The sequence below is a fragment of the Atractosteus spatula genome, chromosome 27 (assembly GCF_055471065.1).
Source record: "Atractosteus spatula isolate fAtrSpa1 chromosome 27, fAtrSpa1.hap1, whole genome shotgun sequence".
In the NCBI taxonomy this organism is placed as follows: Eukaryota; Metazoa; Chordata; class Actinopteri; order Semionotiformes; family Lepisosteidae; genus Atractosteus; species Atractosteus spatula.
In genome coordinates this window covers 7,292,972-7,305,251 of record NC_142732.1, presented here as the reverse complement: position 1 = coordinate 7,305,251, position 12,280 = coordinate 7,292,972, and the positions used below count along the sequence as shown (strand labels likewise).

Genomic DNA, 12,280 nt, shown 5'->3' with positions numbered 1-12,280 from the left:
TCCGCTTGGCGGCATCCATCCAAGCATGAAAGCGATTACCCATGGCTGCCAGTGCAGGCCTCTCGCAGCCGCTCGCAGCAGGCAGATCTGGGCCAATCGCAGGCGAGCTCTCTGGCTGGGCTGGAGCATCCGAGTTGGGCAGCCGTCATCCACGAAATAAGACAGCCTGTCTGTGGTCTGGGTTTATCCTGGATGCAAGGCCTAGGGACGGGGCGTTTCAGAAGCCTTTCTTAAAAAGGGCACGCTTTCATTCGAAAGAGATCCTGGAAATCATCCGCTGATCATAGGTCCATACTAAGAGCAAAAACCATAAAAACCCACCAGGTTTCATCCTAAACCATAGGCCTTTGAGTTGCAGTTCCCCTCTAGACAGCGTCTTACTAAACACTCTGAAATGCAGTCTCGTCCAGTGGCATCGTTCTCTTACACTGCATTTTTTGTCTCACTCTGCCGTCACGTAAAATCCCAAGTTGGTTTATTCTGATCAGTTCCGAAAGGCCTAAAAGCATATATACAGTGCAGAAAGAATGAAGTCATCCATTAAACGAAAAGTCGCAACTCTCCACGGCCCATTGTGTTGGACTTGATCAGCATTCAGCACTGGTCTTTGTGAGGGAACCTCATTCCGTGCTAATCAGATGCAGGCTGGCTGCTGTCTTCTCAGCTGGACCCTGGCAGTGCCATGTGGGCATGGCTGAAGGACGTACCATTCGCATCACACTGCAGCGCTGAGTGGCTCTGCATCTAAGCTGTCTGGTCAAATGCTTTTTCTTCCCACCATTTTTTGGCCTGTTTCATGAAGACACTGCAGACAGTGACAGTGGCCTGTGCCTTCCTCTCCTCCCAGGATGGGCAGCCTTATCTTCGCTCTTGTTTGCTGGTCTATCCTCTGTTCCAGAGGTAATCGATTACTTAGACCACTACCTGTCTCATGTGGATGAAATGCCGTTTTTATGACAGTAAAATATGCGTAACATTTCCACGCAGTTTCATGTTTTCTGAAGGAGCATAGCACCAGCCAGAGCAGAGACGCCCCAGATCCTTCTGTGTACTGGAGAGGTTGGGAATAAAGAAGGCTGTAATATATTTCAGAATTACTGATCGATGTTTTGTATGTGGAGGGGGAGATCAATCCGATTGGCCATTAACATTTCTACCTCTCATTAATAACGTGCTTGGTTAAACCATAAGCAAAAATGATTTAACTTGCGTCTTGTGTGCAGACGGAGCTTGTGTGTGTGGTTTTTGTAAAAGTGTGTCTACAGGAGTTTTTATTTCCCCTGATGAATTTCATTTTTGAAAATTGGGTCTGAAAATACCCACTGAATGTTCGTGTACGCTGGGGAGATCTGTTCGGCAGGCTTCTTAATGTCAGTGATGAACGCCATTTGGCAGCTTTGAATACATTGAATTATTCATGAATATTACCAGAGGAAACCTTTGTGTGCTAAGCTATTTGTATCGTTATAAGTGCTCATTTAAGTAATATCAGCCATGGACAATAATAGAAGTGGAAAACTTTCCCAGAGTTTTTTGTCCTTAAATCATAAAGTGTTGCGTTGTGTATGGCCTTTTTCTCTCACTTGCATAAAATTGGAATTGAAAGAAGGACTTCAGTAAATCTGAAATCTCCAGCCATGTTGTTGAAGCTGATACTCTGGTTTCTTTTAAAAATGTCTGGATGAGATCCTCAGATCAGTTAGTGACTAACTGCTGACAGAGCGCTTGTTGGGACTGGGAGGGTGTGGTAATGATTTGTCACTGCCTGTACCTTGCACCTTTCATGCAGTCCCGGTATGTATGGACGCTTTTTTTTTCCTAATCAAAAAATAAAAAACAAAATACAGTGGGATGGGCACAGCATGATGCAAAACAGATCTAAAAAAAAAGTTCTCAAAAGGGAGAGCAATTTAATATGGGCAGTATAGGACAAAAGTCTCTTTTCCTGCTTTTATAACTACCAAAGAGAAAGGAGGAACAGATTCTTGCGGACTCTGCTGTTTAAATAAACTTCCTATTTTTCCACCTAAAGAAACTGAAATCAAGGTTTGATGTTGTGAAATTAAGGTGGTCTTAAGTCCATTCCCAATGGCTTCTGTCAGAGTGATCTAGATGTTTAAAACAGCTTATGATAATGGGTCATAATCATCTTGTCGTTTTTAGCGTGAAAACTACTGCCCATAACCTGCCTGAGAGCTGCGTTTAGCTGCCACTCTGGCTGCTGTATGAGTGGCAGTGCCCGTCTCCTTGTCTCTGCCTGGCTGGTGTTGGCAGGAGGTTTGTTGTGCCCAGAGATCGAAACGTCTCCATGGAAACCAGGGCGCTAGGGAAGCAGGCGCTCGCAAGGCGAGGGCGTGACGGTAAACTGAGCAGACGGCGCGCTCCGCCATCGAGAGCTCCCCTCCTGCTCCCGCCGAGATCCAGCAGCGGTTCCCGAGCAGCGGCCTTCGACATCAGGACGGTTAAAGACGACAGAGTAGCTCCAGACTCAAACAAACCGTGGGGTAAAAGAAAAAAAAGTGCCTCCAGTTCTCTTCTGTGTAGTTTCCATTTGTTTTCTCAAGTTTGTTTTAAACAGTTGATTCTGAAGAAGCCCACAGGAGTAGGTTTGACTTTGTCAGTGTCCTCGAGGGTTTTGAATATGTGAGTCAGGTGCCCTCATGGTGTTCTCTGTTCAAGACTGAGAAGGTTGAGTTCCTTCGTCCTGTCTATGTAGGACATTCCTTTCAGCTCCAGAATGTCTGGTTGCTTTTTCCCTTTATGTGCATTAACCATTCATGCAGCAGCCCCCTTCTGTCATTTTTCTGGAGCTCACTTTTCACACACACCTGTGCCACGCACGAAACCCAGCCAGCTTCGTTTGTGAAAGCTTCGCGTTTGGGACGCGAATCGCAAGTCGTCTCAAGACGAACGCGAAGCCTGCCTCGGGAGCCGGGGGTTGTCTTGCCTGCGGCGCATGCTGGTCTTCGGCGCCGCTTCTGAATGAAAGCCCAAGTTCTTTCAGGTCTTCTCGGCTTTTCTTTCAAATTCTTTGCATCAGCTGAGCCGCATGCCTTTGTGTGAGAAGCTGTACACCGTACCATGCTGAGGCAGCCTCCCAGCTTTAAAAAGTCCTCTTCTGGTTCCTGTGACAAGGGGGACTGGAGTGTAGTGCCATAGAAGAAAACACGGTTGGCTTTGGGACAGAACCATGCAGGGATCCAGTGATCACCTACATGGTGTAAGGGTCTTAAAAGATACGTGGCTTTTGGTCACATCAAGACTCTTAGAATGTCCTCAGGCAGAGGTTAAAGATGAGGCCTTTGTCTTCTGCCCTGATGCAGGTCTTTTCTGTTACAGAAAGCTCTTGCTGTGTCAGAATCTGGCTTTACCAAGGCCTTGTTTGTTTTTACAGGAGCTGGGGTGTCGGACTGAGATGGTGGGTGAGCCAGAGACGCTTCCTCGGGCCTGAAGATCTTTTCCCCTCCAAAAGCACCAGGGACGTATCCCAGAAAGCGCAGCGCTCTCCTACTAAGCGCGTGGCCTGGGGGGGGGGGGACCGAACGGATCGAGTCAACGTCATGGAACTAGGCCGGTCACCTGCCGTGCGATATTCCCTTGGCGGGTAGAAGGAGCCTTTTTTAAGAAGGGACAAAAATAAGAGGCAGAATCCGAGGGTAAAAAAAAAGAGCTTGTGGTTTTCCCTCACCAGCGCGACAGGGGAGGGAGAGAGCGAGCGAGCGAGCGAGCGAGCGCTTGCCGGTGTTCCCAGCGGGTGAGCAGGCCCGTGCGGCGAGGATGACGGGGTGACGGGGCCGGAGCTGGGGGGGGGGGGACCGAAGCGCGACGAGACACCAGAGGGGAGCGGGAGAGGGGCCGGGAGGACTCGGCGCCACGTTTTCGCAGGCGGCGCGCAGGAGGAGGCGGAGCAGGCGAGGGGATCTGTGGCTGACGCTGTTCAGGATGACCAGCCTGTTCCGGCGCAGCAGCAGCAGCAGCAGCAGCGGCGGTGGCGGGGGCAGCGCCAATGGCGGGGGCTCCAGGGGCGGCGCGGCGCCCGCCGGGGAGCTCAACAACAGCCGGCCCGCCCGGCAGGTCAGGCGCCTGGAGTTCAACCAGGCCATGGAGGACTTCAAGACCATGTTCCCCAGCATGGACTACGAGGTCATCGAGTGTGTCCTCCGGGCCAACAACGGCGCGGTGGACGCCACCATCGACCAGCTGCTGCAGATGAGCATTGACGGGCCGGGCTCGACGGACAGCTCCGACTCCGAGGACAGCATCCCCCCCGAGGTGAGGGAGGCCTAAAGACGGCCTGGCTTTGTTTACGAGGAAGCTGCGTCAGAATGCGTGGGCTGCTAAGGAACAGGTATAAAGTTCAGTCCCATCCATGCTGGACAGAAAAGAGACAGCATTTTGGCTGATGAAGACTCTTTTCTTTTCAGCATGGAATGAAACTTCACCCGTTCCTTTGGTTTTGTTTTTAATTGTTTTATTCAAAAGTGTGGAACGTCCCGACTACTCCTTCTGGTTCTAAATCCCAAATTTCAAAGTTCAGGACTTATCCCAGGAGTTGGCTGTGCTGTCCATCCTACTCCTCTGAGCGTCCCATCTGTCTCTATCTGTTCATTAGTTCATTCAGGAACATCAGTGTGGAACAATTCATTTTATTTGTTAGTGGTGATTCGGGGTGGGTGAAATGTTTTGGTTGATGGCCTTTACAGGTTTTTTGTACACAATTTTAATTAGCTAGCTTGTTTCATGTACAATCCTGAGCAGACATGGAAAAAACTGGGTGTTATGGGGGGAAGCAGTGTAGGAATTTATGATCCTTTCCAGGAGAAAAAAAATATTGTGTTTATGTACAACCGTTCACCTTTGCATTAATTATGAAACATTACGTTGCAGAATGTAGAGAATTGATACAGAACTCGTGACTTGCGATGCTTTGAGACATGAACAGAAACAGTTGATGAGGATGATCTGGGTCTGCAACTGTGAATACCTGCAGATACAAGAATCCACTGACATAGCTCCAGCCCCTTCAACCTCCGCTTATTATGAGGTATTCTGGGATATTCTTGGAGCCTGACAACTGAACGTCACTCTAATGCAAAGCATTAATCTCGAGTTTCATGAGCCTCCGAGTGGAGATGCGGGGCTGTTCATAATAAATTGATTTGATCGCAAGTCAGGCATGAAACTTACTTCACTGCTTTAGATGCCAGGCATTGGTTTTGCCTTCCTGCCTTGGCCTCCAGTTTTAATGTTTGCACTGTTGACTCACTTCTGAAGGCCCTGTGTAAATAGAATGTTGTCCTCTGCCTTGATTTCACTGCAGCGGAATGTGCAGAGATGCGTGTTCCAGGTCAGCATTATAAGGCTGTAAATCGGAAGTCATCTGTTCAGGGATGGTTATCTTGTGAGCCCCTTTGGGATCCACAAAGAAACTCAGGAGATTCCCCAGAACAGGCGAGGAACATTTCACTCCCAAGACTCAAGTCAATCATGTCTCTTAATAGTAGAAATCAATATATGATGTAAACTTAGGATCTGTTTCTCTGCTGTTTATCTGAACCTGGTCTCTTGTTTGTAGGCTTGCACTGTGGAGTATATTCATTCTAATCCAGTTGAAGCTTCTAAAGCTCTTTCTGCCACCCAGTCTGGAGACAAGCACGCTGTGTCATCTCATTCGATTCACTCTTCGATCCCGCCTTCATCAGACTCTTCCTCTCCTTATGTGCCTCTCATGTTTTCCAGATTCTGGAGCGCACTCTAGAGCCAGACAGCTCTGACGAGGAGCCCCCCCCAGTTTACTCCCCACCCACCTACGACATGCACATCTATGACAGGAAGTACCCTGAGGCCCCACCCACCCCACCTCCCAGGTAAACAGGAAGGGGCGGGCTTACAGCCATGAGGTGCTGAGGAGAGGGAGTTTGAAGGGCAGCTGGCAGGGAAGAAATATTAATAACTGAATAAGAGAGGTTCATTTCCAAGGCCTAGAGCAAAGAAAGAGTGGGGGCGGGAAATGAAAAAGGCTGAAACAGAGGTTTAAATTTTGAACTTCATTCACTTTGCTTAATGGGCTTATTAGCCAAATCTTTGTGCAATGTTGAAGCTGCATACTGCAGAACTAGGCCATGTAAATGTTAATTATAACGCGTACTAAAAAGACATAATAAAAATGTATTTAGGGAGCGAGTAGTAACAGACGTTTAAAACTATATTCTAGTTCTCTGCAGATTTACCAAGAGATAGGTCAGTTTTGTTTATGGCACCATCTGGTGTTAGTTTGGGGCAATTACAGCTCCTGTTCTCCTGGCTGGGAGGGCCCTGTCAGTGACAGAGATAACCACTATGAGTCACCGGACCTGACAGGTAATGAAGCTCTAGATCACACGGTTGCAGAGGAGAGCTGACCACATCTGTACTCCCTTCTCATAGGTATCTGCTGTTTCAGCAGTGGGTTCAAGGATGGGAGGGAGAAGGCAGTCTGAGAGCAGGCCCCAGCAGTGGGGTTAAGGGGAAAGCAGAACCTGGTGATGAGTGCGGGTTAATTGTGTTCAAGCCCGATGTGCTCAGGGTAATGCCAGGGAGGCTTCCTCCTGCTAGGCAGCGAGAGGTAGCGAGACCCCAGCGACACCTTTTGCTTCCCCACAGGTTTGACGCTCTGCCCCCAACAGCCACGCGGCCCCAGCGCAGCTACAGGAACTGGAATCCTCCGTTGCTCGGCAACCTGCCAGATGACTTTCTGCGCATCCTCCCCCAGCAGATGGACAGTGTGCAGGTACCAGTCGTCCACGTTCCTTCGCTCCTCTGCAGGGAGCAATACGCTTTTTGATGCATCGGAAGGCATTGTGGTGTACTGGCTAGGAATCTGGACCAGAGAGATGCAGATTCGAGTCTAAGGTGGAGTGCTGCTATTATACCCTTAAACAAGGTATTTGATTCATCTTGCTCCAGTAAATACCCTCTATGCCTGGGGCATCCAGAACTTCTCCATAAAGCCAGAGACCTCTTGCAGCTGTCTTTGCATGTGCCATTCCTGATATGTGCGACTCCTTTAAATCTCTGGATCCTTCGGCCCAAATTGTCTCATTTACAAAAAATGGCTAGATGGCTGAATGGTCTCTTCTTGTTTGTTACTTTGTACCTTTTCATCTGTTGGAAAGTCGTTACTAAATTGTTGCCATTTTTTCTTTCTTGTGCAAGGGGAAGCTGTCAGTAGATACTGTCGGACTAACAAGAGCAAGCTTTCCCAATTTGGGCAAAACCCTTAAAATGGATTCTGATCAGAACTAACTCAAGGATTGAATAACTTTTCTTTTATCCAAGAGGGTTTATTTTACCAGCAGCATGCTTGGTGTTTGGCGAGTGATGCAGTGGCCAACAGTGCCGGAGGTTCGACCAGCGTTTGAGAAGTTCTCATGTCTGTCCCCTCCCAGAAGTCTCAGGGGGGCCTCCCACCGCCGGCCTCGTCATCTTCGTCGTCGTCGTCGTCGTCGGTAACACAGCAGTTGGCGCCGGTGGCCGTGGCTACAGAGCAGGAGAGGAAGCTGAAGCAGTACCTGGAGGACGAGCGCATCGCCCTCTTCCTGCAGAACGAGGAGTTCATGAGGGAGCTGCAGCGCAACCGCGAGTTCCTCATCGCGCTGGAGAGAGGTGGGGTGGGCCCCCGAGCGCAGCACTGGTTTCTGGCAGGGTGGGGGACCACCCTGTGTAACCTGAGCCCATCAGAGCTCCATCTTGCCATGTACTGTCTTTAGGGTGTTTGGCAATAGAGAAGAGTCAGCCCAGGTGCTTGAGAGCCCTCTTTACTGATGTGAGGCAGTGGGCAATGACGGTTCAGTCTTGTTTACATCATCGCACAAGCCTTCTGCTTCAGTCTCGTCTGTCTTTCCCATCACTTCAACGTCCTGCGTAGTAAAAATGTAAAAATTCGATTTTGCAGTCAGCAGTGTCATTGCCGAATTGTCTGCTTTGATGTTTCGTTAAGCTGGCGTTTTCTCGTTGCAAATTGACCAACGCTTTCGCTTTTGGCAGGACAACTCACAGCCGCTTCTGAAACGTTATCGCTGGTGTCCAGTTACCCAGCTTCCACACTTTTAACGGGCGCCGTTTGGGGCAGAGATCCCAGACGTAGTTGTAACCTGGTCACAAAATAAAGCCTGGAGCTGCTGACTCTGCTGCCCACTGTCTTGTTCTGTCATTGCCATCATAACATCCATTCTCTCTGTTTTAGATCGGCTGAAGTATGAATCAAAGAAATCCCGATCCAATCATTCATCAGCTAGCATGGAGAATTCCACAGCAGGTAGATATCATTTAATTCTCCAGCCCACCACCCAGCCTCGCTGCAGCTCAGATACTTTATTTTCCAAATAAACTGCAGTGTCACGCCAGTGCCTGTACTTCCTGTGATCTTAAACGCAGCACAGCTTCTGCATATGAACGTTTATTACGCATCAAGTATATCAAGTTTTTGCATATTAAAAGTTAAATGATCATTGGGCCAAATTGTGTGGTGGCCTTTTTCAGAATCCAGTGCACAAATCTTAAAGAAATAAGTCACAGTAGTCTTCGTCTGATGTACCACAACCCATTTTTGTGTTCCGCTGTGTGCTAAGATTTCTTCCAAGCTTACCAATTCCCAGGCCTGTGAGGACCATCATGTGTTTGTCGTGCCGATGCAATTAGCGTGCAACCATTAAAGATTTCATACCTTTTGTGACTGTTAAGGGTGGAATAAAGGTATAGCTAAAGACTTGAAAGAGCTGGGACACAGGGTTTGCCATTGTTCATTTTGATTTCACAGGACACCTGCATGGTCTTCTAAGAGACCTTCAGTGGGTCAAGTGTAGAACAGTTCACTGGCAAGACTTGTTTAGAGAACTGTGCCAATTTGGTCACTGCATTACATAAGATATGTATGAGGACAGGAGGCACTTCTTAACCCAAAGGGCTATGGGAGTGTGGGACAGGCTTTCCCAGCCCGGTTGTTGAAGTTGATACCTTGGCTTCCTTCAAGAAAACACTAGTGGATAAAGTCATTAGATCTGAGGGATATTAATGATGGGTTGGAAGGCCTCCTCTCTTTGTAACCTTTATGATCTAAGATCATGCTGCTTGGCAAGGAGACCCATGCAATAGGAGGGTATTTCATGTTCACACTGAAGTTGGTTCAAATATGGTCTCAAAGGCATCTCACTACTGCAAAGCACCATTAGGAATTTGTTGCAAACTTTTGCAAAGGCCCCACCTTCGTGCATCTTCCCCTTGACCCCCCTATTCACCCTTGTAGCGGCTCCCGGATTCATTCCTTGCAGAGACAGGGGGTCCTATGCCTCATCCTTAGGGTCAGGTTGCTAATTCCTTAGACTAGTGAGTTCCGCCAAATAAAGAGGAAGAGTCTGAATTATGTCTGTAACACAGACTGTGTAACATACCATGGTACTGTTGAATCAGAAGTAAAAACAGTACATAGAGCTTAGGTAACTTTATATGATGTATTTTACAAAGTTAACAACCATAAATGCTGAGCAAGCTCAATAAACACGGCCCTGAATTGCTAAATCTTTAAGCCTGTGAACTTCTCAGTTAAAGATTTTCAAACCAGGCTCTCATTATGCACTCTTTTACAGCCTTCCATTTTCACTGTCCTGATAATGTACCGGGTTTTAAAATCACTTCAGCTGGAGAATGTCTGATCTGGGGAGCAACTCCATCTGGATTCTTATTGGTCAATACCGTCTCGGCAGACCAAAAGTTTGCTCAGAGGAGGAAAATGCTTTTCTGTGCCGCTTATACTCAGATCACCAGTTCTGTAACTGACTCCAGTGGGAGCTATTATGACATCATAATGATCCTGCACTCAGCACCTGGGTTACATCTCCTGCTGCCTGCAGTCACACATGGGGAGTTAAAGCTAGAAATGCACCTGACGTTGTCCAGGCCTGTGTGTCTTGTTACCCCATTTCTGCATCACATTAGTGTGTTTGTTGCAGGTGATCTTTGTGCCTCGGGATCCGGGGAGGCCTGTACCGCCGTCTCGGATGATGCCTTGTTCCGAGACAAGCTCAAGCACATGGGAAAATGTAAGTGTCCTTTTTTGGGGTCTGGAGACTGAATGCATTCCTTTTCTATTTCTGCTTATCCTAGAGTCCCCTGAGCATTTCATTCTGGTTGTGAATCATTTGCTAGCGAGAGGTTGCTTACACTGGTTTAGTTTTCCTTTCTTGCTTTTTTTATATATGTATTTGGTCAAATGCGAGTTGCATCGGCAAGAGGCTGAAAGGACAGGAGTCAAGCTTTCAAGAGGGATTGTGGACCCCACAGCAGGAAAGCAGTATCCAGTTTGTGTTGTGCTTTTAAATTCAGCCTTTCTTGACCTGTAAAATATTGCACTGCGCATCTCCTGTGTCATCATGAGTAGAAATGTGTGGACAAACACTCGCAACATTTACAGGATACAATCACAGGTCATACAAGAAGGAGATATAGGGGTGCAGGAAGTTAATTTTGGGGTTCAGTGAATTTTAAAATCAGTTTTATTTCAAATGGCCTCCCAGAGAGTTTAGCAGAGAGACCCCGTCATTCTCTCAGAGACCACCTCTGAAAGCGTAGGCCATTTCCGCATACTTTGTATAACGCAGATACAGCATGAGGGGGCTCCTGTGTTACCGTGAACATTGTTTTACAGGAAAGACACAGAATAGATAGATCTGGACATTGAAAACATCACAAGTCCAGCTGTCAAACATGTTTAGCCTAAACACAGAGCAATCAAAGCCAGAGTCGCACAGGTGTCCTGCCTGCCAACTCTCTTAAACACAAGAGCTGAGCATGACCGAATTCTACAGAGAAAATGATACTGCCTGTGCCTTCAGGATAGTCTGCAATTAGGAGAGGTCTGTTTGGTCCTGTTCCGTCATTGCCTCCAAAGTGTCTGACCGAATGCTCTGCTCTGCAGCTACCAGGAAGAAGCTTTTTGAAATCGCGAGGGCTTTCTCCGAGAAGACCAAAAGGAGGAAGACAAAGAGAAGAACTCTGAAACACCAATCGTATCCTTGTTCCTTCCTCTCCTCGGGCTGGACCGGGGCTTCCTGAAACTTGCCTTTGAGAGTGATGGTGCGCTGAAAGAGAGTTCTACCTGCCCAGATGTTGCAGCCCAGTTCTGGTTGAAATTTTAGTTATAGAACACATAGCCACTGTATGGAAGCAGTAGACTTCACTGAAGAGAAGTAGGTTTGCTTGGCTGAAACCGTATCAGATGCATCACATCACATTTTCTTCAGCTCTCATAGCCAATCTTAACATCATTGTTATAATCTGGGAGCATCAGGACCTCCAAAAGTCCTTCCAAGCCCATAGTGTTTTTTTTGGAAGGCCAGTCATAGTATTGCATATTGACACACTTAAAATGGCCTTTGTTTATACCAGAAAATGTTCAGCGGTCAGTTGTCTTGACTTTGTTTTTGTCTTTAACCGCCACTCTCAGGCTGGGCACAGCAGCCTCCACTGCAAACCTTTTAGACGACGTTGAAGGAAACTCCTGTGGTAAAATGCTGAGCTACGGCTCTTTTAAACCACTTCTATCGCCATCGTGGTAATGCTGAAAGCAAAAACAGTCAACGAAGTGTTGCCGAAAACATTTATAGCATTCTTTATAGTTTGTGCAAGGGGCAGTTCATGCAGCGCTCTCTGTTCGTAAGGTTTAATCTGAAATAGGATACAAGGAGAAAATGGGGGGGGAAATATTAACTTGGTACGTTTGAATTCAGTGCAATTTACATTGTTTAAAGCTAAACCCAGAGTGTAGCACTACATTACTATACCACTGTGCCCCTGGAGGCCAGCAGAGCTAAGTGTTAGTCTGCAGGTCCGAGTTTAACCCGAACACCCCGTCTCTCTGTCTGTATCCCAGAAGAAGAGGGCCAGCAAAGACGTCAAGTCGCTCAGGAAGAGGAGCAGCTTCACAAGGAAGCATTGTCATGGTGAGACATAGCTCAGATTCCTTAATCCATCTGCAGCGATTGCACTGATTCATCACTGGCTCCTTGAGATCCACTTTGAGGATCGGGTGACCCATTTCAGTCAGTTCATGTGGTTAATCTGTGGCGCCATGATGTTGATTAGCATATACACATACACACACCAGACAGTTCATCACTCTGGACTGTGGGGTGGGCTTGACAGTGAACACATTTGGGAAAAGGTATGCCCGCTACTGCATTAAACCAATTTCTACGTTTAACAGTTATCAGCAGCTACTGCATATCACCCTGCAACTCGCAACTGG

The 12,280-nt window shown here is 47.5% G+C and overlaps 2 protein-coding genes across 4 annotated transcripts in view; one reads left to right on the top strand and one right to left on the bottom strand.

The window, feature by feature from the left end:
- myo18ab (myosin XVIIIA b) overlaps nucleotides 1-12,280 on the bottom strand; it is a 272,470-nt gene that overhangs the window by 178,517 nt on the left and 81,673 nt on the right. The gene's annotated exons all lie outside the window — the stretch shown is intronic.
- Nucleotides 1-12,280, top strand: part of cuedc1b (CUE domain containing 1b) — a 35,475-nt gene that overhangs the window by 19,111 nt on the left and 4,084 nt on the right. For 2 of the 3 annotated variants that reach the window (XM_088906852.1, XM_088906853.1), the window contains exons 2-10: nucleotides 3,395-4,272; nucleotides 5,740-5,867; nucleotides 6,643-6,769; nucleotides 7,428-7,644; nucleotides 8,225-8,296; nucleotides 9,987-10,076; nucleotides 10,952-11,042; nucleotides 11,480-11,538; nucleotides 11,906-11,975. In XM_088906852.1, the coding sequence (XP_088762978.1) occupies nucleotides 3,943-4,272; nucleotides 5,740-5,867; nucleotides 6,643-6,769; nucleotides 7,428-7,644; nucleotides 8,225-8,296; nucleotides 9,987-10,076; nucleotides 10,952-11,042; nucleotides 11,480-11,538; nucleotides 11,906-11,975 (1,184 nt within the window). In that variant the 5' untranslated portion in view covers nucleotides 3,395-3,942. The remainder of the gene's footprint in view (nucleotides 1-3,394; nucleotides 4,273-5,739; nucleotides 5,868-6,642; nucleotides 6,770-7,427; nucleotides 7,645-8,224; nucleotides 8,297-9,986; nucleotides 10,077-10,951; nucleotides 11,043-11,479; nucleotides 11,539-11,905; nucleotides 11,976-12,280) is intronic. The other variant, XM_088906854.1, reaches the window with a different exon arrangement.